The sequence below is a fragment of the Hemitrygon akajei genome, chromosome 15 (genome assembly GCF_048418815.1).
Source record: "Hemitrygon akajei chromosome 15, sHemAka1.3, whole genome shotgun sequence".
In the NCBI taxonomy this organism is placed as follows: domain Eukaryota; kingdom Metazoa; phylum Chordata; class Chondrichthyes; order Myliobatiformes; family Dasyatidae; genus Hemitrygon; species Hemitrygon akajei.
The window spans coordinates 82,603,989-82,630,421 of NC_133138.1; the positions used below are offsets into that span (position 1 = coordinate 82,603,989).

The 26,433-nt window shown below is 38.9% G+C and overlaps 2 protein-coding genes across 5 annotated transcripts in view; one reads left to right on the plus strand and one right to left on the minus strand.

The window, feature by feature from the left end:
- Positions 1 to 25,682, plus strand: part of LOC140739510 (protein INSYN2B-like) — a 79,057-nt gene extending 53,375 nt beyond the window's left edge. For 2 of the 4 annotated variants that reach the window (XM_073067876.1, XM_073067877.1), the window contains one exon: positions 19,557 to 19,696. In XM_073067876.1, coding sequence (XP_072923977.1) covers positions 19,557 to 19,569 — 13 coding nt within the window. In that variant the 3' untranslated portion in view covers positions 19,570 to 19,696. Of the gene's footprint in view, positions 1 to 19,551 lie in introns of all 4 variants that reach the window. The other 2 variants (XR_012101660.1, XM_073067874.1) reach the window with 2 other exon arrangements.
- LOC140739509 (dedicator of cytokinesis protein 2-like) overlaps positions 1 to 26,433 on the minus strand; it is a 651,201-nt gene that overhangs the window by 288,211 nt on the left and 336,557 nt on the right. The gene's annotated exons all lie outside the window — the stretch shown is intronic.

The window sequence follows — 26,433 nt, forward strand, 5'->3', positions numbered from 1 at the left end:
AAATCTAGTAAATATCATCTGTAATCTAATTGAAAACAGAGCTATAAATGAGTAATGCCTCTTCTTGTTGTTTGACCATTTCTTGGTGGCTAAGGTCCTTCATTTGCTTTCCTCTGTTCAAATGCATTATGGTATATAATCCCAAACAAAACCATTGTTTTAATGAAGTGCCCAGGCTGCTGACAAACCAGCTAATGAAGAGGTGTTGATTTGGAAACTAATCAATGCTTTGCACATTGGTCATGAGACACAGGGGAGCCCTGCAGCCCATTGAAAAGGTCGAAGAGACATTGGCTAGTGCATTGTACTGATTTTAGTGATAACATTTCTTGATTAATGATCAAAGGCATATTTTCTAGGAGCAAGATTTAAAGCTGCTTCATACGGTGGCCTGTTAATTGTACAGCTACAGTGTAATAGCAGACATAATCAGTTACAAAGCACAGAACCAAATCTCCCATGCTAATGGTGACAGGCTGATTTCTGCACAATCACAAGCATGTCACAGTAGAAACCAACAGCTGATCCACTTATGTGGCACCTTTATGGTAGAAAATATCCCAATGAGCTTTATTTGTAAATAACCTTTCAAAACATTTAAAACTCATGCCATAAATTATTGTTATTTCCTACCTACTGAAACAAAGGAACATTGTACCCTGTAATCCTACAAAGTCCATCACCAAGAGCATATCAGCAGTGCACAACCGACCAAGCTATCAGTTAATTAAGTTAGATTAGTAATTGTCACAGAGTGAAAAACTTTGTTTTGCCATTGATACATACGGATCGTTTCATCACATCAGTGCACAAGGGAAAAGCAAAAGCAGAATACAGAATGAAGTATTATGGACTCTGAGAAAGTTTCGTGCAGGCAGAGAATAAGGTGCAAGACCATGTCGAGGTGGTCTGTGAGGTGAGGAGTCCATCTTATCAAACTAGGGCTATTGAATTGATGGTGCACATTTCTGTAACTGTACAGTACCTTCTGGTATTAAACAGCTTTAAAATTGTATAGTTTTAAGCTGCTGGATCTATTCTGCATCACTTTTAATATGACTGTAGTACTATATGACACGATGGCGGTTGTCTTCCTTTGAACCTTGGGTTAGACTGTGCCACACTGTAGATTTTACTGTTCAATAGCCTTATTGTAGTGGGACAGAAGCTGTCCTTGTGTTGGTGCTAAGTGCATTCAGGCTTTTATATCTTCAGCTCAATAGTTGGAAGTAAGAATTACTGCAGTTCGCAAGGACTTTGATTATATTGGTTGCTTTACTGAGGCAGCAAAAAGTGTAGACAGTCTGAGATGTGCATGTAAGAGCATAAGAGATAGGAGCAGTATTAGACCATTTAGCCCATGAAGTCTGCTCTGGCATTTCATCATGGCTGATCCACTTTTCCTCTCAATCTCATTATCCTGCTTTTTCCCCATAAGCTTTCACACCCTGACTAATCAAGAACCTATCAACCTCCATCTTAAATACACCCAATGACCTGGCCTCCACAACTGCCTGTGGCAACAAATTCCACAGATTCATCACCCTCTGGCTAAAGAAAATTCTCTTCCTCTCAAATTATATTTATTATCAATGTATGTATACAACCTTGAGATTCATCTCCTCACAGGCAGCCACCAAACCAAGAAACCAAAAGAACCCATTTAAAAAGACCATTGAACACCCAGTGTGCAGAGAGAGAAGAAAAAACACATCATGCAAACAATAACTGCAAGCAAATAACGTTCTGAACTGAAGTCCACAGAGAGAGTCCCATAATTCAGCACAGAGCCAAGTTGTTAAGCAGCGAGCTGAACCGGGCCAATCCCTCGCTTTGGGCCCTGACATCCTGACCTTATCAATCTGGTCCGATGCTGAAATCAACATTCGAACATCAGCTTTCATTGCCTTGATACACTCTGGGGCCAGGACCCTGCCACCTCGATTTGGCCTACTGCCAACCTTTCCGATTCGATGCTTCGCTTAAGTCTCCATCCAAATATTGAGTTCAGTTGCTCCGATCCACTCTGGTGCCTGGACCTCATCAATTCAATTTGGCTTTTGTTACGGAGCTTAAGACGATCAAACCTCAGGTCTTCATTGCTCTCTGTGACAGGCCCTCCACTTCACCTTGCCTCTGTTCTGCTGTGTAGACCTCTGTTAGTCTCGATAGACCATGGATTTGCACATTTCAGGGCGCAAACCTGGGCAAGGTTTTTTTTTAATGGAAGACCGAGGGAAGGGCATTGCATCTGTTCTGCTACATCAAATTGCCTCAAGACCAAAGGGAAGTTACAGACTATTATTTGTGATGCTTATTTGCCAGAAAAAGTGTGATTAACGATTTAGTTGTTTTCCTCATTTTGTTAGCCATCAGCAAGAAGTCGCGGAGGCTCATCAGAGCCATCTTAAACCAAAAGCCACTCTCAATGTTTTCCCTCTGTTCTGAGGCTGAACCCTCTGGTCCTAGTCTCCTCCACTAGAGGATATGTCCGCTCTATAAAGGCCTTCCAACATTTGATATGTTTCCTTATTCCTGTAAATGCAAGCAAGTACAGGCCCAGAGCCATCAAATGCTCCTCATACAATAAGCCTTTTATTCTCCTGAACCTTCTTCCAGACATCTCCAATGTCAGCACATCCTTTCCTATATAAGGGGCCCAAACCTGCTCACAATACTGCAAGTGCAATCTGACCAATGCCTTATAAAGCGTCAGCCTTTATTGTATGTTCTTGTTCTCTCAAAATTACATTGCATTTGCCTTCTTCAGCACTGAATCAATCTGCAAGTTAACCTTTAGAGAATCCTGCATGAGGATTCCCAAGTACAAGGACTCACCTTGGATTTTTGAATTATCTGTCTGTTTAGCAAATAGCCTACGTTTGTTGCCAATCTGAGGTAATGAGAGAATTAACAGGGGAAATAATTTTATGTCGTCTCATCTACCAATGTACCCATGGCAAATGCATCAATCCATGATGGCACTGATAGATGTAATCACCACATAGTCCTTGTGGAGACAGAAGTCCTAACTTCACATAAAGTACAGATCTACATTCACAGTCTAACCCCAAACCTCAGTGGAAGACCCCTCCCATTGTGTGATGCAGTATTGCAATAATATTAAATGTGACACAGAATAGATCTAGCAGCTTTAAAGTGGGCATACAAGAACTATGGCACAATCGCAGAAATGTACACCATCACATTCAATAACCTTATAGCCCAGTATATACCTCACGCTACCTTGCAATACCAGCCACACATAAAGTGCAATGCCAAATCTAGTACAATATATCAAGCCAAGAATTGTGGTGGACGGTGCACATGTGCCAAGTTTGAGCTCAGAAGGAGAAGGGTAAGGGGTGAAGTGCACCCCCGTGCTGCTTTGGAGCTCACATTCAGAAACTGATTCAGCACAAGGTCAGAAAGGATGTGCGGTTGGGTTACCTGGTAAGCAAGGACATGGAGTTCAGAGCATGCAGATAAAGATTGGGAAGGCTGGCAGAGAGTATCGGAGGTCAGGAGGGAAGGGGTTCAGTAGTTACCACTTCAAATGAGCCAGCACGTGAGGTAATGGTGGTGTTTCCCAGAACGGGTTTCAGTGTTGAAGGGGGAGGAAGCTGACTGGGTGTGGATTAGTCTTTGTATGATGATGGGTTGGAGGAGCCAAGGGGATAGCATACTGGTAGAACTGGTAGAACCATCTCCTCATTGAGGCAGAGTCAGAGTTTGATACTGACCTCTAATGCTGTCTGTGTAGAGATTATACACTCGCTCTCTCTGGGTTTCCTTTATGTGCTCCAGTTTCCTCACACATCCCAATGACGGGATGTCCTGTTTGTGACGGGAATGACGGGAATTTGTCTGTAGTAAGCAGCTGAATGGTAGAATTTGGGAAGAGCTGACAGAAATGAGGGGTATAAAATAGGATTAGTGTGGAATTAGAGTAAATGGCTGTTTGATGGTTGGCATGAATATGATGGGCTGAAGGGCCTGTTTTGATACTGCATAGTGTAACTATGACATCATACTGCCTTATGAATCTCCAAATCAACTCCATGGGAGAAATTTCATATTGTCCCTTGAATGCCCAGTGATGAGCTCCCAAGGCAACACAGTCCTGTGGTTCCACAGCACAGCTGAGAGAACGTCTTGATTCTTTGCTGGAAATCTGTAATGAAAACAGAAAATATTGGAAATACCCAGCTGGTTAGGTAGCACTGTGAACAATGGGAAAGCGATAAGATGAAGGTCATTTTAGCTTGCAGAGAAGCAAGGGAATGAATAGGACAAAGTGAATATCTGTGATAGATGAGGTCAGGTCATATGGGTGATGATGGATATTTTCCTGTGTAATGTGTTGCTATTAGCAGATGTGTGGGACATTCAAGCTGTAATGGAGAGGAAGAAACTATGTCAATATCACAGGTGTAAGACATATGACAGAAATGGACAGTTATAATACATACAAAGCAAGATTGTAAAATCTGAAGACTCGATATTGAGTCCAGAAGTCTCAATATGCAGACTGATTCTGAGATTTGTTCTTCAAGCTGGAAGTGGGAGTGGGTCTGCAAATTAAAGCGAGAAGCAGCCAGAAGATCAGCATTGATCCTGCAGATTGAATGTAGGCGCATTGCAAAGTGATAACCCAATCCTTATTTGCTTTCTTCAGTGTTGAGGAGGCCACATTGCACCACTGAATGCAATACCATAGTTGGAAATGCAAGTGATGCACTCCTTTGGTGCTGTCACAGAAACTGAGCCAATGTCACATGAGTGACTCATGAGCCGCGTATCCAGTCATGTTTCAGGATTTGCAGAATTTACTTAGAAATGATTTCAAACATGTTTGTTACAGTTTAAAGAAAACACTTCCATTTACTTATTATTTAATCAGAATCCAATATTGTGTAAAATGACAACTCACTGGTACATTAGTTAGTGTTTCAAACTGTGCCAACATTAAAAATGTTCATCTTTGGCATGCCATTTAGTCATAATGAACAGTTCTCCCATTCCAGATAACTACTCTGCTACACATTCCCAGGGTAAAAAGTGAATGGATTCTCTCTACACTAACCTATCGAAAAGCTTACAGGGTAGCTTGTATTTTAAACAAAAACCAGCTCCAGCTGAAGTTTCTCTCTGACACATCCACATTACAACACCATCCAATTAAGTCTGAGAATGTAGGACTATAATCTAATAAGCGAAGAAGAAAATTAAATTTTAAAAAATTGAACCACTTTAGGAAGAAACACCACGATATTTCTATAAGCTCCAATGCTTTGAAAAACCACAACAAACTATGAATCCTAATTACACTGGTCTATGGTTGACACACTAAGTTCCAATACCAAGCATTTTGATGAAAATCTATTAATCTCCCACAGTCCTTGTTTGTACAAGTTAGCTAAACCACATGCATAGTTCAGTAAAGACTGAGCTGTCAGCCTAACATTGGCATGGATTGTCCATATGGAGAAGTGTGCCTCTCTTCATACGAAGAGGCGTTTCAGTGCAAACTTCCATTGGGAAGGTTTTCCCAGCTAGTTAATGAGGCCGGACCCAGAGCAGGACCTTTTCAAATGAAACATATGGGTTATATCACCAAAGTCTTTTTGAAGGCTGGTAAAGCACAATTCCCAGTTTGCCAACTGTCAAAGTGTTAGTAAAATTGATTCTCTGTAAATGTCTTCAAGTTTATCAAAGATTCAAAATCAATCACAATATTAAAAAACACTGTCAACAAGATTAAATTTAAAAAATTTAAAGAGACAAAAAAAGTAAAACAATAAAAAATTTAGAACATTTAAAAACATTAGGAGATAATTCAAAGCAATGAAGTAGATTTTAATTACATTAGTGGCCTGGTACTTATCCTTCTCTCCAGAGCTTAAGTTGGGGGAGATGTACAAATGGAGCCATCCAGCAATACTCCAAGATCAAACAGCAGTTGCCCTAGGATTGCTGATTGACTGTGTACAATTCAGATTTTCCAACTTTGCTCAGGGATCTTAAACCTTTGCCTGCTAATATAAGTAAAAACCAATTATTGTAGAATTTAATTGAAAAATCTGGCTGCAATCTCATATTTAGATGGGTCTTCAAGCTTACAATCTCCTTACAGAAAAATCAGTGTTGCTGCCAACTCAGCCTTGCCTGATAAATGTCAATACCCTTCCCACCACCTTGGCACAGAGCAGGATCTCAGCCTGGCACCTTCTTCCATAACATCACACTACAGCCTACACTCAAAGCCATCAGTAATAACCCTCCTTCTCCTCAATGAAGACACTTAAACTCAACCCCAGCTTTTGCTCCCAGACTCAACTTTATTCTCAGAATATCATTGATACAGTAATAAATATGGAAAAGGCATAATTATTTTTATTGAGATACATTGCAGAGTAGGTCCTTCCAGCTTGTTGAGCTGTGCTGCCCAGAAACTCCGATTTAATCCTAGCCCAATCATGTAACAATTCACAATGACCAATTAACCTACCAACCACTACACCTTGAGACTGTGGGAGAAAACTGGAGCACCTGGATGAAACCCATATGGTCACGGGGAGAATGTACAAACTCCTTACAGACAGCGGTGGGAATTGAAATCCAGTCACTGGTACTGTTACTCATTGTGCTATCCGCTATGGTACTATGCCTGAGGACTCTTTTTGTATGTAGCACTACAGCATTAATATTTGATGACTGATTTCCTTGATCATTGGAAATATTTTAATAAGTACTCTGAATAAAGATCGTCCACGTAGTATGTAAAATCTAGTGTATCCGTGAAAATCCCTTTGACATTAAAACAGGTTCTATTTTGTCCTACAACGCAACTTTTGCATAGACATATTTGTACAAATATTTTCATTTCTCCATAAAACTAAAACCCTTGCTTTTTTGTCATGACCTGTTTTTGAATTTGATGGATAGTTTTATAACCATAAAGAAATTAATTATTGAGTGAAAGAAAGGTGGTTGCAATTTTGCTACAATTCTCATTTAACCTTGCACTAAAATTCTTTCTTTTGAACTTGTAATAAACATTAATTTCATCCAATTTAACATACATAAGCAATTCTAAACACAGTCAGAAAACTAGGCTTGAGTACAAAAATTTCAATCACTAAAGAATTCAGAGCTCGAGGAATAATCATCTATATGCACTGTCTCCAAAAATCGATTGTTGACAAGAAGTTGTATTAAATAGATATTGCTTAGAGGCAATTAACTTATGGTAGGGTTGCTGTTAACAGGGTTTTATAATACTGTTTAATACTGTGTTCACATCAGTACCCAGAATATGTTGCAAAAAAGATGTCACCAAATAGGACCTTCATTGTTTCCTTAAATGCCAATGGCATAACAGGCAGTATGTAAGTTAATTGGAGCCCAGTCACTGGTGAGACAAGCTGGGTTTGGCAAAGGGCACCCTAGAACCATTGGTGAAGCAAGGAAACCTTTTTGTGGGTTTGGTGGTTTTCCAGCAGTGATGGCATTTATTGCTCATCCTAACAGCCTTGGAGAAAGTGTTGCTGACCACCTTCTTGGACCACTACAACCATTTTGGCAAATGATCTAAATCTAAGAAATTCACGTATTCTATTCGCCTCATTCTTTTTTCTTCCTTTCACCTAAACTGGTGCCCCTCGTGCATTGAAACTGATGATTTATATTTATTTATGGGGTCCTTTTGGCCCTTCGAGCCACACCACACAGCAATCCCCCAGTTTAGCCATAGCATAATCACAGGACAATGACTAATTAGCCTACCAACTTTGGACTGTGGGAAGAAACCAGACCCGCCCGAGGAAAAACACACAGTAACAGGGAGAAGGTACAAACTCGTTACAGGCAGCGGCGGGATCCCACATCAAAGTTACAAATTCCGTCATTCAACTGGGCTTTGCTTTCTAAAAAAGTTTAGCCTCCAGACCAGTGAGGTAGTAGGTAGTTCGGTAGTCTGGTATAGTGTTGTAAACTACTTCTCATCTTGGATTACTGGAATGTGTACTTTGTTATGCTGTCATGCGATCAGTCAGACCCAAAGCTACAGGGGTACAGTTAGAATGGGCCAAATCAATTTAGTAGATTGAAAGAGTCATACAGTACAGAATCAAGCCTTTTGAACCACAAACTCCACATGAATGTATCTATATTAGCCCCATTGACTGGCATTTGTTCCATAGCCTTTTATGCTTTAATGATTCAAACTCTTGTCCAAGTGCCAAGTATCTATATAAAAACAGCTGCTCAAATCTGCTCTAAACCTCCTATCTTTCTCTTTACATCCTTGCCTTCATGTTTTAGATACTGTCACCATAGGTACAAGACTTACAATCTACATTATTTATTCCTTTTTCCTCATAATTTTGTATACTTCTGTCAGGACACCCCTGAGCTCCAGGAAAAATATATCCAGCCTATCCAAACATCCTTAGAACTGAAATCTAGACCATACCTTGGCACCCTCTCCAGTGTACTCCATTAACCTCAGCTGGAAAGTAGTTGTGAGCGTGCTGAGTGAATGCATGAATATTGATCAATGAGTCAATAAACTGTTAAACTTGATCTTCAGTGAGCTGATGACTTAACAAAGGCCTCCTGAGAATACAAATGCACCATATTCACTGGGTCACTGGTTTATCAGTTTGATCAATTTCTTCCCACCAAATCTCTGATAAGTATGACAGAGATTCACGTTTGTGAATCCACTCTATCTCGTTGATCTTTTCTCAGTGTCCTGTTACCCTTTATAATAGATTCTCAAGTACAAATGCCCAACTAATAGTCTGTTATTTCCAGCTTTCCCTCTATTATTTTTAAATTATGCTTTATGTTTGCTTAATGTCGAGCTTATGTTTAAAGCCTAATTCCTGTAATCACGAGTGTAATAATAGTAAGTAAATTTGCCCCCAACTAAGCCAAAGCAGTCATTCATATTGAGTGATTTTTTTTTCATTTGAATATAATTCCATGCTATTTTAAAATTGAAAAGAAAGCTCATAATTTACAGGTTGAGACAAGCCTTCAGCAGAAACAGATCTTAATGACTTCCTGAAGAATCTTCAGTTCATGAAATCTGCCTGGTGGAGTGGGTTAATTGGCAAATCGAATTTATAATCCGGGGCAATCATTCAGTGAACATAATCGTGATTTAAAAAGAATAAAGGGAGGGAACAAAGCATGGAGGCATAAGGAAAATTGAACCATCCATAATTCAATCTCCAACCTCGCTGAACATCAGTTTTGCTGCTCTTGGCATGGAAGCTTTTGTCATGTAAATGGAGCTGAGGACAGCCCTTCACAGTGTTCCTGATAATGGTTCTTCTCAATACAATGAAAATTCTTCACAGCAGCATAATGAAGCCTATCCAATGCAGTCTGAGATGAGGCAAAACACTATTACATTGAATCAGGTTACAAATTGCCTAAATTAAACAGCTAGCTTGGAGCAGGTGATTGCATCAAATCACAGGATACAATTCTTATGTTGGGTTTGCAAGTCAACATGGAAGACTAATCCTAGATCATAAAAACCGATTGACTGTGTCATCAGTTGAGATATTAGTGACTATCAGGGGAAATCTACTGAGGGGAGAAAACCTCATTCCAGGCTCGTTGGATGTTGGCTCAAATCATTTGCACCACCTTATAAACAGGGAAGCTGTGATCCAACATGCTTTTAATTTCAAATTGAATTTTTCATTAAATAAGGAGAAAGCATTGAAGAATTCAGAACGCCTCATGCTTCCCTCACAATAATATGCAGAAATGTCATTGGAAAGGGGATGGTGCCAGAGGATTGGCGTATTGCTCATGTGGTTCCGTTGTTTAAAAAGGGTTCTAAGAGTAAACCTAGCAATTATAGGCCTGTCAGTTTGATGTCATTGGTGGGTAAATTAATGGAAAGTATTCTTAGAGGTGGTATATATATGATTATCTGGATAAACAGGGTCTGATTAGGACAGTCAACATGGATTTGTGCGTGGAAGGTCATATTTGACAAATCTTACTGAATTTTTTGAAGAGGTTACGAAGAAAGTTGACGAGGGTAAAGTAGTGGATGTTGTCTATATGGACTTCAGTAAGGCCTTTGACAAGGTTCTGCATGGAAGGTTAGTTAGGAAGGTTCAAAAGTTAGGTATTAATATTGAAGTAGTAAAATGGATTCAACAGTGGATAGATGGGAGATGCCAGAGAGTAGTGGTGGATAACCATTTGTCAGGTTGGAGGCCGTTGACTAGTGGTGTGCCTCAAGGATCTGTACTGGGTCCAATGTTGTTTGTCATATACATTAATGATCTGGATGATGGGGTGGTAAATTGGATTAGTAAGTATGCAGATGATACTAAGGTAGGTGGTGTTGTGGATAATGAAGTAGGTTTTCAAAGCTTGCAGAGAGATTTAGACCAGTTAGAAGAGTGGGCTGAACGATGGCAGATGGAGTTTAATGCTGATAAATGTGAGGTGCTACATTTTGGTAGGAATAATCCAAATAGGTCATACATCGTAAATGGTAGGGTGTTGAAGAATGCAATAGAATAGAGTGATCTAGGAATAATGGTGCATAGTTCCCTGAAGGTGGAATCTCATGTGGATAGGGTGGTGAAGGAAGCTTTTGGTATGCTGGCCTTTATAAATCAGAGCATTGAGTGTAGGAGTTGGGATGTAATGTTAAAATTGTACAAGGTATTGGTAAGGCCGAATTTGGAGTACTGTGTATAGTTCTGGTCACCGAATTATAGGAAAGATATCAACAAAATAGAGAGAGTACAGAGAAGATTTACCAGAATGTTACCTGGGTTTCAGCACCTAAGTTACAGGGAAAGGCTGAACAAGTAAGGTCTTTATTCGTTGGAGCGTAGAAGGTTGAGGGGGGACTTGATAGAGGTATTTAAAATGATGAGGGGGATAGATAGAGTTGACGTTGTTAGGCTTTTTCCATTGAGAGTAGGGGAGATTCAAACAAGAGGACATGATTTGAGAGTTAGGGGGCAAAAGTTTAAGGGTAGCACGAGGGGGAGTTTTTTTACTCAGAGACTGGTAGCTGTGTGGAATGAGCTTCCAGTGGAAGTGGTAGAGGCAGGTTCGGTATTGTCATTTAAAGTAAAATTGGATAAGTGTATGGACAGGAAAGGAATGGAGGGTTATAGGCTGAGTGCGGGCCTGTGGGACTAGGTGAGTGTAAGCGTCGGCACGGACTAGAAGGGCCGAGATGGCCTGTTTCCATGCTGTAATTGTTATATGGTTAAATGAACACATCTGAAAAGGAAGCATTTTGATATCATTTGCCTAAAAGTGGAGAATTTGATAAAGATGGCGAAAATGTTATGTTAATTGATTTAGATTTAAATTTAGGGATACAGTGTGATAACAGGCCCTCCTGGCCCAATCAGACTGTACCACCCAATTATAGCCATGTGGCCAATTAACCTACTAACCTGTACGTTTTTGGAATGTGGAAGGAAACCCATGCAGTCACGGGTAGAAGTGCAAATACCTTACAGACAGCGATGGAACTAATCCCAGATCGCTGGCACTGTAATGGAATTACACTAACCATTACATTAGCATGCCAACTTAAATGAAAGTGAGGATTCTTGAAGCTAAATTTAAGTAGCTAATTGGTTTGGTCAATGGAAAAATATAACTGAAAATATATATAAATTTTAAAATATATAGATTTTAAAACAGAGTTTAATATCAAGCCGTTCTCAACTTGTTATTTATTGTCTCCTAGTTAATCAGGTGATAAACAATTTGACTTGTCTCTTACTCTATTGTGGGGAGTTATTTATGGGAGCTCATCTCAAAGCCCTCAAAGAAACTCCCCAAATTTTCAATTCAAAGAATTATAGTCAGTGACACTCAACATGAGCGGAGGCCTCTGACTACCAAATCACCAGCAATGTGAGCAGAGGCTTCACACTAACAGGTTATCAGCAATGTGAGCAGAGGCTTCACACTACCAGGTCACCAGCAATGTGAGCAGAGGCTTCACACTAACAGGTCACCAGCAATGTGAGCAGAGGCTTCACACTACCAGGTCACCAGCAATGTGAGCAGAGGCTTCACACTACCAGGTCACCAGCAATGTGAGCAGAGGCTTCACACTACCAGGTCACCAGCAATGTGAGCAGAGGCTTCACACTACCAGGTCACCAGCAATGTGAGCAGGTGCTTCACACTACCAGGTCACCAGCAATGTGAGCAGAGTCTTCACATTAACAGGTCACCAGCAATGTGAGCAGAGTCTTCACACTACCAGATCACCAGCAATGTGAGCAGAGGCTTCACACTACCAGGTCACCAGCAATGTGAGCAGAGGCTTCACACTAACAGGTCACCAGCAATGTGAGCAGAGGCTTCACACTACCAGGTCACTAGCAATGTGAGCAGAGTCTTCTAACTACCAGGTCACCAGCAATGTGAGCAGGTGCTTCACACTACCAGCTCACCATCAATGTGAGCAGGTGCTTCACACTACCAGGTCACCAGCAATGTGAGCAGGTGCTTCTAACTACCAGGTCACCAGCAATGTGAGCAGAGTCTTCACACTACCAGGTCACCAGCAATGTGAGCAGGTGCTTCTAACTACCAGGTCACCAGCAATGTGAGCAGAGTCTTCACACTACCAGGTCATCAGCAATGTGAGCAGAGTCTTCACACTACCAGGTCACCAGCAATGTGAGCAGAGTCTTCACACTACCAGGTCACCAGCAATGTGAGCAGAGTCTTCACACTACCAGGTCACCAGCAATGTGAGCAGGTGCTTCTAACTACCAGGTCACCAGCAATGTGAGCAGAGTCTTCACACTACCAGGTCACCAGCAATGTGAGCAGGTGCTTCTAACTACCAGGTCACCAGCAATGTGAGCAGAGTCTTCACACTACCAGGTCACCAGCAATGTGAGCAGGTGCTTCTAACTACCAGGTCACCAGCAATGTGAGCAGAGGCTTCACACTACCAGGTCACCAGCAATGTGAGCAGAGTCTTCACACTAACAGGTCACCAGCAATGTGAGCAGAGTCTTCACACTACCAGGTCACCAGCAATGTGAGCAGGTGCTTCTAACTACCAGGTCACCAGCAATGTGAGCAGAGGCTTCACACTACCAGGTCACCAGCAATGTGAGCAGAGTCTTCACACTAACAGGTCACCAGCAATGTGAGCAGAGTCTTCACACTACCAGGTCACCAGCAATGTGAGCAGAGGCTTCACACTACCAGGTCACCAGCAATGTGAGCAGGTGCTTCTAACTACCAGGTCACCAGCAATGTGAGCAGAGTCTTCACACTACCAGGTCACCAGCAATGTGAACAGAGGCTTCACACTACCAGGTCACCAGCAATGTGAGCAGGTGCTTCTAACTACCAGGTCACCAGCAATGTGAGCAGAATCTTCACACTACCAGGTCACCAGCAATGTGAGCAGAGGCTTCACACTACCAGGTCACCAGCAATGTGAACAGAGGCTTCACACTACCAGGTCACCAGCAATGTGAGCAGAGGCTTCACACTATCAGGTCACCAGCAATGTGATGAAGACTAAAATAGACCTGACGTAAAACTAATAGAAGACATCCAGCTCTATTAGAAAGGCAGCACATGCAACATGTTTTGAACAATTCTTGAAGGCTGGCTATGATACGGACCTAGAACAAAATGTTGTTGATCCAGAATCTAATTGTTCAGAAACTCTTAATGATTCGGCATCTGGCTCACTCATTAGTTTGGTATGTGAGCCAGGGATCCAGAGGACAAGTGGGGTAACCAGCCAGACCCAATGATCCAGCATAGACCCAGGACCAGGGTCCATACTATAGGCTAGGTGCTCATCAAGAACATGGAATAAATTGACAACTGGAGCCAGGTCTGGAGTAATTTCTATTATTTCCTGATACTGCTGGATAATTTATTGGACTACTGTGTAAACTGTAATGCAGTAAAGTAAAATAATTTTGGGTATTAAAAAGAGTAGCATCTAATAATCTGGAAAATATTTTTAAAGATTCAGATTTAAAGATTAGTTTTATTTGTCACATATACTTTGAAACATCAAAATATACAATGAAATGTATGTTTGCGTCAAATCAAATCTGCCAAGTCCCAAGGGTGCTAGATTATCTGTTTTACTGCAGGGTCCACAGCTGAAAAATGTAATGCGAGCATATCTTAGAAAATTCAGCTGACTGTCAAAAAGACTGATTATAAAAATATTGCAAATGGTTCTGCATTTATTTGGGGTATTTGGAGTTTTCTCAAAGGTCCCTGAAAATATCAAAGTAGCAAGATAGTTCAAAAGGATGCATTCATAGGACAGTTATTTCGATGTACCCTGAGATAAAGAGAGTGGTTGCATTGCTTTCCTAGGATGCTTTAGATTCTAATTTCACAAAATTACACTGGGATACAGTGATGCAAAGGCTTATCAAAATGTTTAGGTGTGCTCAAAAGTGACAATACCTCGAATTCTACAAGGCCTTAGACGCAGTAAACAAAAATAGGACATTCATGAATATTTGACAATTGTTCTTATGAACTGACTGAAATGCAGAAGTAGAGATGGTGAAAAAACATGATTGCCAGTCACTCTTTCTTACACAACACCACCCTTGGTTCCCCAATCTAAGTGTCTGACAGAAGTCTAAGGCTCCGATTCTTCCACCACAAAACGTTCCTGAACTCAAACTCTGATGTCTACATGGTGTAAAACCATTATGTCAGCTACAATGGCGTTCTCATGTGGAAGGGGTTGAATTCAGCGAAGATTCCAGTGTCATATTCCAAAAGAAACATCAGATGCTGTTATCCTTGGTTGTGTAGGATCTACCTTCTTAGATCTATCAAAGAAATCTAATTAAACAAGTGACACGAGGTCTCCACTGAGGTCGTTTCTGAACAGCAATGTTGATCCTTTGGGTGAAATGTCACCACATGTTATGAAATCTGATGCAGAGCCAAGGGTTACTAATTAGCATGTGTGAAGAAAGTCCATGATTGGTAATAGCTTGATATTCTCCAACTTGTCTTAGCATTGCCTCATGAAAATGATTCAAAGTCTTGGAATATTTGAGGAGAATAAAGTTCTGAACAAGCTAATCCAAGAATTCTCAGAAGGGATTGCATTAAAAGTAAAAAAAGGATAATTTCAACTAGAATTCACTGTCAAACTAACAACCTGGAGTGGTGTAGCTTTAAAAAGCTCATGTACTACAGCTCGTTCAGAGATTGTTGTAAAGACTAAACCTAAGGCATAAACTACTGTGATTACTGATCTGAACTTGGTCAAGTTAGCTAGGTTATTAAAGATGACCCAGTACACTGTTTCTTTTACTTAGCAACTGTATCCAGCTGGAGATCAATCTGGACAAAAACTAGAAATTTGCTGTCATATATACATGAAATTGTTTTATTCCCACAAATTAGTAGATAGTGAAGAAACACTGACCAAAACTAATTTGCCACTCTGTTGTTGATGCTTACATTTAAAAATAAACAAGAACTAGTTGAATATTTGTTTGAAAGCAAAACTAAAGCTAGTACAATGCATGCAATAGGCTCGAGGTTGGCAGGGGTTTGGAGATGATCTACCCCTGCTGCTGTTTCTGAAACCTATGTAGAATATTAACTTTTAGTGTTCATGGTAGAAGAAACAATGACAGAAATTAAGAACACAGAAGTAGGGCAGGCCATTCAGCCCATCACACCAGTAATGCTATTGAATATGATCAATGATGATTAAGTGCAATCCCACTTAGCCTTCATTCATTGAGATCCATGATACTTCAGCTTGACAAAACCTATCCAAGCCAGTTTTCACGTTTTGGTTAACTTCACCACCGCAGTTCAATTAACACAGTTTAACTTTAATATTTCCATTAACCTTTCAATTTCTACTCCCCTTCCTGATCTCTCCTGACAACATAGCTCTACCTATCCACCCAAATCTCTTAGTCATCCAGAAAATTCTGATCAGATAAACTTTAATTTACTAAACATGGGAAAACTGTAAGGCTTCTTGGTGCAACTTACACTAATATTTTAATCCTTTTGATCTAGTTTCACTCTGATATCATCTCTATAATCAATATGTGCATTGCATGTAAAAGTGGTCCACATGATCTGCTGGGTTGAAGAGCCTGTTTCCAAGCTAAGACTTTAATTTCAGGTTTGGTTAAAGCAGAACTTTATATAATAAACTAAAATTTTCTTTAATTTTCAACCCTATACATTCCAAACTCTTTGGATATAGATACTAATATTCTATTCATCTTTTTAAAAAACTTTTTGTACCTGTTAACAACAATTATTCTTGTGCCTAATCCCTAGATCTGCTCCATTATCAATCTTTAGATCTACATTCCCACGATTTTTTCACCTAAGGTTAGGCCACATTTTATAAGGTTTTATTCTATTAATATTGGTTTGCTATTTACAAGGGAAAGGACATTTCTGAATGTATTGTTTTTGAACCATCAATAATGGGGATTCAATCAATCTAGAATCACTATTTACATTGGGATGTACATATACATCAAAATTCACCTGAGTTTTGTACCCTGTTAGAGATCTTATTAAATTAAGGCATTCTTTTGAGGGTCTTATAGAACAGAAAAATGATAATGTCAGATTAATGATAACCTTCATGCATGTGCTGACTATTGAAAAGAATGAAAGAATTAATCCTAATTTCACTCTTTGCCCAGAAAATTATGTATTGTTATTTATTTTTACATACAGTTTCAATTCTCTTTATCTGAGCGCCTACAAAGGCCTGCATCATTATGTCTTACTTTAAATATAGTTGCCATGGTTAATTCTCAAAACGCAAAAACCTTCCGTATATTTTTAAGCTCAAAACAATAAATACCTGTTATAAAATTTTATGTACATTTTGTTACATGCAAAAGAAATCCAAAGGCTAACTATCAGCCTGAAGTATACAAATAGCCTCAACAGTCCAATTTGTTGTCTTGATTTGTATACTGTGATCTCATTTATCTCATGGAAATTCAAGCATTAGTCTTCCAAAGAAATGGCCAAGTTAAGATCCATGCTTGATACTTAACCAAGTCTAATGTTGAACAATAATATGTAAAATCATTTTAAGTTAAGCTCTCTACAATCAACACAATGATGTGTGAATGACTTCGCTGACAAGTTTTGAACTTCATTTATTTTCCAATAAGTACCATCTAATGAAGATCACTGACTGATATTAATAAATATTGCAGAATATTATTACTTTTGGTTAATATGAGTAAATGTCAGAAATACTTTCTCTGTAATCTTCTGGAGCTGTAATATTCTACAGGCCCAGAAACATTTCATTTATTTCAATGAAGTAATGTGGATGCACAATCGAGCAACAATAATAATGAAAATTATTTTGCAGTTAAATTCACTCTGTGCACTATTTAAATGCATTGATTAATGTGTTTGGTGTGTATTATGTGGGCAATTATATGTAAATAGTTGTTAATTTCTTTATTAAAAGTGAATGATTCTGTTTGAGTGGAACCGCAGGGGCCTTTATAGAAATATGAAAATCACTGAATAAGAATAGTAAACAGAAGAACCTTAATTCCTTTGTTATTAAGATACACTTTGTGAGCTCATTGCTTGTGTGTTAATAAGGAGCTTGAACCACAACATTACTGAAATATTCAGTATAATATAATGAGCAGATGAAATCAAACTCAAGCACCACAACCAGGAGAGGTATTTTCTAATATCACAAACTGAAAGTTTATGATAAAGCTAAATTAGCTAATATTATTATGAGATACATAGTAGGATGGGAAAAGCAAACACTGGATGACTGCTTCCAGACACACAAACACAGCTGTTCAATGTACATGATTACTGAATAAGCCCCGTGTAAAACACATCAGGAATTGTTACTTCTCCAAAAATCTGCAAAGACATTCCATGATTATCAATGATTTGAGGTATTGTAGTAAACTTAAAAAGAATTCCATTCAATAAGAAAGTGAGGTATATTGTCGTACAATGGTGAATAATTATAATTTGGAAGGTAACTCCTGAAAAGATGGTGGAGGTAGATTCAATTATACCCTAAAAATGAACTAGCGAAGGACAAATCTGAAGGATTATAATAGAAAACAGGGAATGGGAAAATGCCAAACTCTTTATCACAACAGCACAGGTACACAGGGTTGAATGGATTTATTTCTACACAGTATGATCTGATGGTTCTGTAATGGTAATCTGGATAGATGACATGAATTGAGACAAGGCTCTTCTTCACCCATACATACTTGGTATATTGTGTTGGGAGGTCCTGTTCAAGGAGACAACGCCTGGTGAGTAGTAATTGAGATCTAGTTCACTTTGTTCACTTACACTTTTGTACATGTTGCTGTATCATAAACTTTAAAGTTGTTATTTTAATAAAACAACCTTATCTTACTGCAGACATTTACAAAACACTGCATCATTTATATTAAAAAAAATTAAACTGACTAATCTAAAACTGATTTCACATCTCATTCCCTAAGGTCTGGTTGGGTCAACCAGAAAGCTTGCGATATGTTGTGCTAACCTGGCCTGCCTTTTGGATGACTAATGTTTAACTAATGACTATGCAAAAAACCCTAGTAACAGGCTAAGCCAGGTAATTTATTAGACTGGTGAAGCTATTTCTGGTATTGTATACTTGATTCCCTAGATTAGCACTTAGCTTTCAAGAATTATCAAAGGAATATATTGCACTTGGCTTCTAATAAATTGAAGGTCTCTGCATTTTCATAACTAACCATGGCAACAATATTTAAATGGCATGTGGGAAAGCCACTTTGATAACTTTTTTTTCCACATGGTTGAGTTCTTGGTGCCGATGGACAGGAAATTCTTTAACAATAATCCCAAGCTTCGAGTATTATATTACAGGGATTGTGACAGAAAACTCTTTGCTTTATTAATCATGAGAAATGGGTGCTATCTAAGAAAATCCACAGTTCATGTATCTTATAAGGATGAAGGAGGTTGAATTTTGGATATCCTGAAGAACCAGGCTAAGGGAATGAAGAGAGAGGCTTCCAAAAGTCCTCCTTACAAAAACAATATAACATGATATAGAATGCTGCTGATAATATGATTAATATAATGCAAGCAAATAATTTTGTCCTCACAAAGATGTGACTGTTAAGTATTTCCAAGTGCTCATGAGCTCTGTACAATCTAAGTTGAAGAACAACTTTGTGACAAAAGGCAGCAAGGCTTCCTTTCCCAAATGGCTTTCCTTCACATCGTCCTGTGTGAAATTATCAGTTTGTTGAGACTTGCTTGTCTTTTGCCACTGAAAGCTGCTCATCACTGAAAAGACCAAAGAAACTTTCATCCGATTGGCTAGAAAGGATTTGGGTTCAGGTTCTGATGTCTATCTCATGTTCCAATAAATGGAAAGTAAACACAACATAAAAGGATTGTAGTATACTGGGCATCTAAATCTAAGGTATTGTTACACTTTTAATTGTTCTATTTGATCTATCTATATTTTTTCCCCAGTGTAGAATACGACTTTAGACAGCAGGAAGGCAGATTCCATCATGTTCTCCGAGCCCTGGAAAGCGAGGATGAAAGTTCACAGCAGCAGCACCTATCCAGAGGGAATTCTGACAACCAGACTAGGCAGAAAGAGGAGATGAAGAATAAACCACGCAAGCCTAAGAAAACCTGTTTTTGGTGTCTGTGAGCAATTGCTGTCAAATTAACTGCCAGAAAAAGTGTTTTTTTTTGTCCCATGTGACTTTTGAAAATCAAGGGCTGTTGAGGGACATCTTCTGCATTTCAGGGGAGCTGCAGCCAGTTGTATTAGACCAGGAAAGCAGTGCAGTTACCCCAGCTATCTGCAAAAGGACAAACCACAAGGTGTTGAGGTAAGAAAAGTTGCACTGAGACCCCTTCTACTACCGTAGCATTGTGGAACTGCAAAGTGAAATAACACCTTAACAGTGTAGGTGACCCATATCATCTGCCGAATTAAGGTCACTTGGTGCAAGTTGATGGATCATTTTAGAGCTACATTTGGTTAATGCAGCACTGTGTCTGATAATGAGTTTATATTTGATTAATGAACAGAAGAGAACACAGCAATAATGGATGCAATGGAGCACTTAAGCTTCCAAGTTAGCTAGCAAAATCAATTCACTCCAATAATAATGATTGCAGTCTCATTCATTATTGACAAAGGAGGAAACATGCACATTCTCGTGTTTTTAATGGCCATTATCTTTCTGCTTTTTAACGTCAGATTCAGCATTGCAGTTCTATCTCGCTCTCGGTATTCAAGTGGTGACTCTTTTATACATTAAAAATAAATCTGCTCATGCTGGATGGTGAATTGAAACCTGAGGTGTTGCAAAGTGCAGATCCTTAGATTAATGTTCCATGATGTCCACGCAGAACCTTAACCTTCCTTCTGACTGACCTCCAGCATGTTCTGCCTTTATATGGAACATACAGCAGTGAAACAGGTTGGGTCACCTAACAATCTGTGCCCTACATTTACATTACATGCAAACTTGCTCCCATCTATGCCTGCATTTCACCCTATCCTTTCTCTGACACATTGTTCTCTTTCAGTACCTTCTTTGCTATTCACCTCAAGTCCTGCATGTGGTGGCAAATATTTGTTTGTAAGATAGCTGCATAATTTGATATGCCATAAATGTTCACAAAAACATGTTGAATCCAGGAATGTGGTAGGGTAGGCGATTACTTCTTAGCCTAAGAATAATCTGTAGTGTTAACAGTGTAGGAACATATTATTATGTCTAACAATGACCCAAATAAACAGGTTAATGGTTGCATCAGCAATGACAAAAAGAGATGTCATATGAGCACATTAAATGTTGTTGGTCCTAACATCCTTGGTATTTACAGGTTAAGGGGTGGCATCTCATCAATCAGACAGTTGGGCTGGTTTGTAAAACTATATAGAATGCAATAAAATAAAGACCAGAGGTGCTTAAAATAATAGAGAGAGAGAGAGAGAAAGACTCAAGTGAAAGAAATAGCAGATAAAGACAGTGGGTTGCAGACACCAGGCCCTTCACAAAATCTAACTTACGAACATGGTTGATGTTGCTTCAGATAGTGCAGGTAGGCTGTGAGCACTGCGGAATTACTGGTTACCACAGAAACAGAGATTCCTATAAACATAACAATGTTTGCTGCATAAACAGGCTATTTTAGAAATGTTTAACAGAATTTCATCTTTTAATACAGATCTAGATAGCGATTGAAATCATAATGTCATATTTTCTTGTACCCAATCCCATTTTTTGCCAGGAAGCAGATTTGTATTATCTTCTTCATTCTTCCCATACATTGCCCTTTATTGGGCAGAGTAATGCAAATAAATAGCTGGGATTCTAAATTTCAAACATGTGTCCATTGACTGCAAAAGCACTGAAGAGAAGATGAATTTTCATAAAACACAGATTAGACTACAAGTGTCCCAAATCCCAAAAGGACTGAAAATCAGAATGGAGTCACAAAATACAGAAACAGGCCTTTCAGCAAGTCTACTCTAACCATCAGTCATTAATTTCTACTGTTTCTACTTTAATCCCAATTTTTTTATGCTCCTCACATTCCATCAACTCCTCACAGGTTCTACGACTCATCCACATGCTAAAGGAAGTTTGCTATTGGCCAATTAGCCTACTAATCTGCACACCTTTGGGATGTGAGAGGAGATCTGCATAGTCACGTGCAAACTCCACTCAGAGAGTACCTGAGGTCAGGATTGAACCTGGCAATGTGAGGCAGTGACTCTTCTGTGCTTCCCAATATCTTTCCAGTGCTATGGTGTCAAAAGCCAAAACTTTATAAAGAATATTTCTCATTTTCAACTTTGGAGTGCTGAACTTACTTTCTGGAGCAGTTCCCCTATTTTTACTTAAAGTTCATTTTCAGGTTGGAGACATCACTGGCAAGGCTAGCTTTTTTGTTGCCCTTATAGATACTAAACTATGGAAATACTAACAACAGCCATGATTGAGAGGATATCATTACAGTGGAGGATCAAAATCATGTTCTACCAAAAGAGAGCAAACTTCTGAAAGTTTGGAAAAGATTGAAGAAGACAAGTGTTCAATTATTCCCATTGTTGACAGGAGGTAAAAACACAGGATTGGCACCAGAAAAGAGATTTTTTTAAAAGACTTTATGGATTAGATTACAAAGACTTTTAGAGTATTTTCATCAGTAGGAACTGAAATTCATCCAACAACAAAGGAGCTATTAGTAACACATCTAAATATTATTCGCACTCATTCCAGGAAAGCAACCTCTTGTGGCAAGGTCAATATGTACTGTCCTTGTGTAATCAAAGTAATTGTGACTTTGGGGATTCCTAAGCCACCTCATAAGCCAGTTAAAAATCAGCCACATTTGCATGGACCTGGAACTCAGACCAGTAAAGATAAGTACGGCAGATATTCAAAGAGGTTACCACACCAGTTAAACCTATATGACAAGTTAACCAATCCATCTTTATGGTTTTATTTTTAGAACTGTTTCACACAATTCACTTTCTGACACTGCCAGTCTGTGAGTTGAACCCATCTACATTACTAGTCCTATATATAATGAGGCAAGATTGTGTCTGTAGTCTGAAGAGAATAACATGTTTTCAGCTTGTTTGCTGTTGGATATTGCAATGGGGCAGCTAGGTTCAAGCTCTCCTCCCATTCCCATAAACTCAAAACATCAGAACGTCTCAGCAACCCTGATATTATTTTCTGTCTGTGATCACCTGTAGGTTAAATCTCAAGCCTGGAATCACATAATAAATACTGGATTCACTTAAATATCAGAGAATAATTAACCATCTCATCTGAATCGGTATCAGAATCAGGTTTATTATCACTGATGTATGTCATGAATTTCATTGTTTTGTGGCAGCAGGTACAGTGCAAGACAAAAAAATTACTGTAAGTTACAAAAATAGTGTAAATGATGAATAATGAGTTAAAGTTCATGGACTCCTTAGAAATCTGATGGTGGAGAGGAAGAAGCTGAGTGTGGGTCTTCAAGCTCCTGCTATTCTTGCTCGATGGTAGTAAAGCGAAGAGGGCATGCCTTGGATGGTGAGGGTCTTTAGTGCTGGTGCTGCCTTCCTGAGGTACCACTTCCAGAAGATGTCATCAATGATAGGGAAGGTTGCACCCATGGTGAAACTGCAGACCCCTGCAATTCTGTGCATTGGAAGTCCCATTCCAGGCTGTAATGCAACCAGTCAGAATGCTCTTTAACATGCATCTGCAGAAAACTTCAAGAGTCTTTGGTGATGTACCAAATCTCCTCAGACTCCGAATAAGTAGAACTGGTGGTGTGCCTTCTTCGTGATTGCATCAATGTGTTGGGCCCAAGACTGATATTCTGAGATGACAATTCCAGAACCTGAAGCTACTCATGTTGCCAACACTGAACCCTCAAAGACTGGTGTATGTTCTCATGACTTCTCCGTGCTGAAGTCCACAATCACTTCCTTGGTCGTACTCCTTGAAAGAGTTATGTAGTGAGCCCCATGCCCTACTCTTTCCCCATTGTTTATCTACATGTTTCTTTATCAAGGACCTTCTTCTACCACTACAATGAGCACTACACCTCTAAGTACCTACTTCCAACACCCTTCAAGAATACATTCCAGAATACAATATATGATTGCTTTTGCATCCCTCATCTCATTATCTTGCTGCATAAGCAAATTTTTTCCCTTTTATTTCTCTTGGCAATAACATAAATCTTACATTATTTGTCTTCCTAGCAGTGAGAACAGTCCTTCCCAAAGTGCTCCTTGAAAATTCCTCTTAACTTGGACAGATATTTATCTCCTAGAACTTCCCTGCTATAAAAATGAGCAATCCCAATTTCCTCCGATGTTCCACGTATCATTATCTTTGATTGATCACGTTAGCTTTCTCTGTACTGTACACAGGTACACTGAACAAAAATGAGCTCAGCACTCCAAAGTAACAGTTAATTACAAATTAATAAACATTTCAATTTTATAGTGTTAAAGGGGAAAGACATTATTTTTGAAGTAATTGATGATAATCTATGCTAACAAGGTATCAAGTTGAAGAAATAGATCTAAATGGGGCTATGTGAACATTACACTGACTTTTTAATTCATATGCTGGGAAATCTTACAGTCCTTTTTTTTTCAGATTTTGTGCTCCTTTTTTTCTTGAAAATTTTCAGGAAATTTCAGTCCTATGCAAAAATATTAAAGGTATTTCTGTAAATGAATTTTGTTTCCAGTACCATACTATGTGAACTTACATATAAAAAACTGAGAAGATACTGTAAGTGGTCTAATCCCAGATGAAGGAGATGTATTTGGTACTGTATTTGCCTATAATTACTACTTCCAACTGTTGAATGAACAACTTGGGATAAAAGAAGGATCAAGAAAGTGAGGAGGAATAATAAGTTGCTTGCATTTATCAAAGAAATAGATAAATTCGAAACTCTGAGCAAGTTAAGAGCACATTGAAGAAATATAGCTCTAACTTGAGTTTAGGGAGTTCAGAGGAGCACAGAGTATGGACTGTGATCCATTCATTAACAATAAAAGTTCAGAGAGAAAGTGAAAGAATTTAGACAGGAATCCCATTCGATAAACTTGTGGTTGTGACCTGCCCAGATCTGTGAAAACAAAACCTTGGAAAAGTTATCCCAAAAATGTAAGTGCTGCCAAAGTTGTAGATCTACTTGAGTCTACCAGAGAGTAATAATAACCAAGGTAACAATAGATTGCTTGATGTGAATTTTACCCAGTTTCTTAGCAAATGTAAGAAGAAATAAAGAATAAAACCTGGTGCTTCTCAAAATCAGGGATGCAGACTCATGGACTTGAGGAGATTTCATGGCAGCACAGTCAATATGTTGCCAACTACACACTAGTAAACAATGTAACTAACAAAAGAGGAATATTTTCATTAGATTGAATAACCAGAAGTTGAAATAGAACTTAAATAATTTTCCCCCAATCCTAAACCAAGGTGAAGTCAGGTGATGTCCATCATACAGTTTGCAAGCAAATTACATCCAAATTGATATGGAGCACTCAGATCAGGTTGGGTGCTGTTCCTGAGCTCTTGCCAATAATACTTGCAGGAATATGCAGTGTTTGTGGATGTCAAGGTGGAGCAGAGTTGAGCTGGACTGTGCTCTCCTTTCCCTCTCATCCACAGATCAACAACTACCGAGACTTACATCCCCACATGAAGCTGGACAAGTGAGGAGTTACCAGAGGACGAATACATCAATGGAAAAGAACAGTCACCTATTAGCAATGAAACCCTGTAGAAAAGATGAGAATGAATTTGTAAAAGGGAATAAAAAAGATGCTATCAATTGTTAGAGATGAAGGTATGAAAGTCTATTTTGAAAATTGTGAAATAGTAAAAATTGCATGTGATCCTGTAGATATGTGTCTCACCTCACTAAATGAGAGTAGCACTTGTATGACAGGCACATGAAGTACCGTGCATTTGTACATTGTCTGTACTAGAGTAAAAGTTCTCTTTGTACGGCATTGAATATAATTGTAAAATACATACAAGCAATGATATTTTTTAAAATGTTTCTCTTATCATTTAGCTTAACTTGGCTTTTCATTTCTCACAATGGAGTATCTATTTCTGCTGATCAACATATAGAAATAAATATTTGTACCAACAATAAGCATCTGATCATGTCAAGATCTAAAAGCATTTTGGCATGAACTTTGTTGGGCATGCGATGACGTATATAAGTATATCTGTATATAAGCAAAACAATTACACTGCAGTAATGTGTCCCCGTATCAGCCCTCAGCTTATTAATTAGTAACCTTGGTGGTGTGGACCATTGCGAATTCGTACAAGGTATCAGCAGAATACAGTATTCATCAGCATTACCAGTCATTAAATATGCTGGTAATGTAACGTACACTCTTAATTCTTTATAGTACTGTGCCAAACCCAAAGGAGAAGAAAATACACTACAAGAGCTGAACTAATATGTGGTTAGAAAATTGGATTTTAATAATTTTTAAGCAAATCTTTAATATTCACTGGAGAAGCATTCCAAACAATGAGGAACTTGGAGATTTGTCTACAGATTTGGTCACCCTGTTACCTTAAAGACATGGTTAAGCACAGGGGAAAAAACAAAGGTTTATGAGGATGTGACCAAGACTGGCGGGCCTGCGCTGTAGGGAGAGGTGGGCCAGGTTAGGTCTTTATTCTTTGGAACGTAGAAGAAAAAGGAGCAACCTTATCAAAGTGTCTAAAATTATGTCAGGCATAGATAAGGTTGATGGTTACAGTCCTTTTCCCACGGTAGCATAATCCAAAACTAGGGAGCATAGGTTTAGTGTGAGAACAGAAA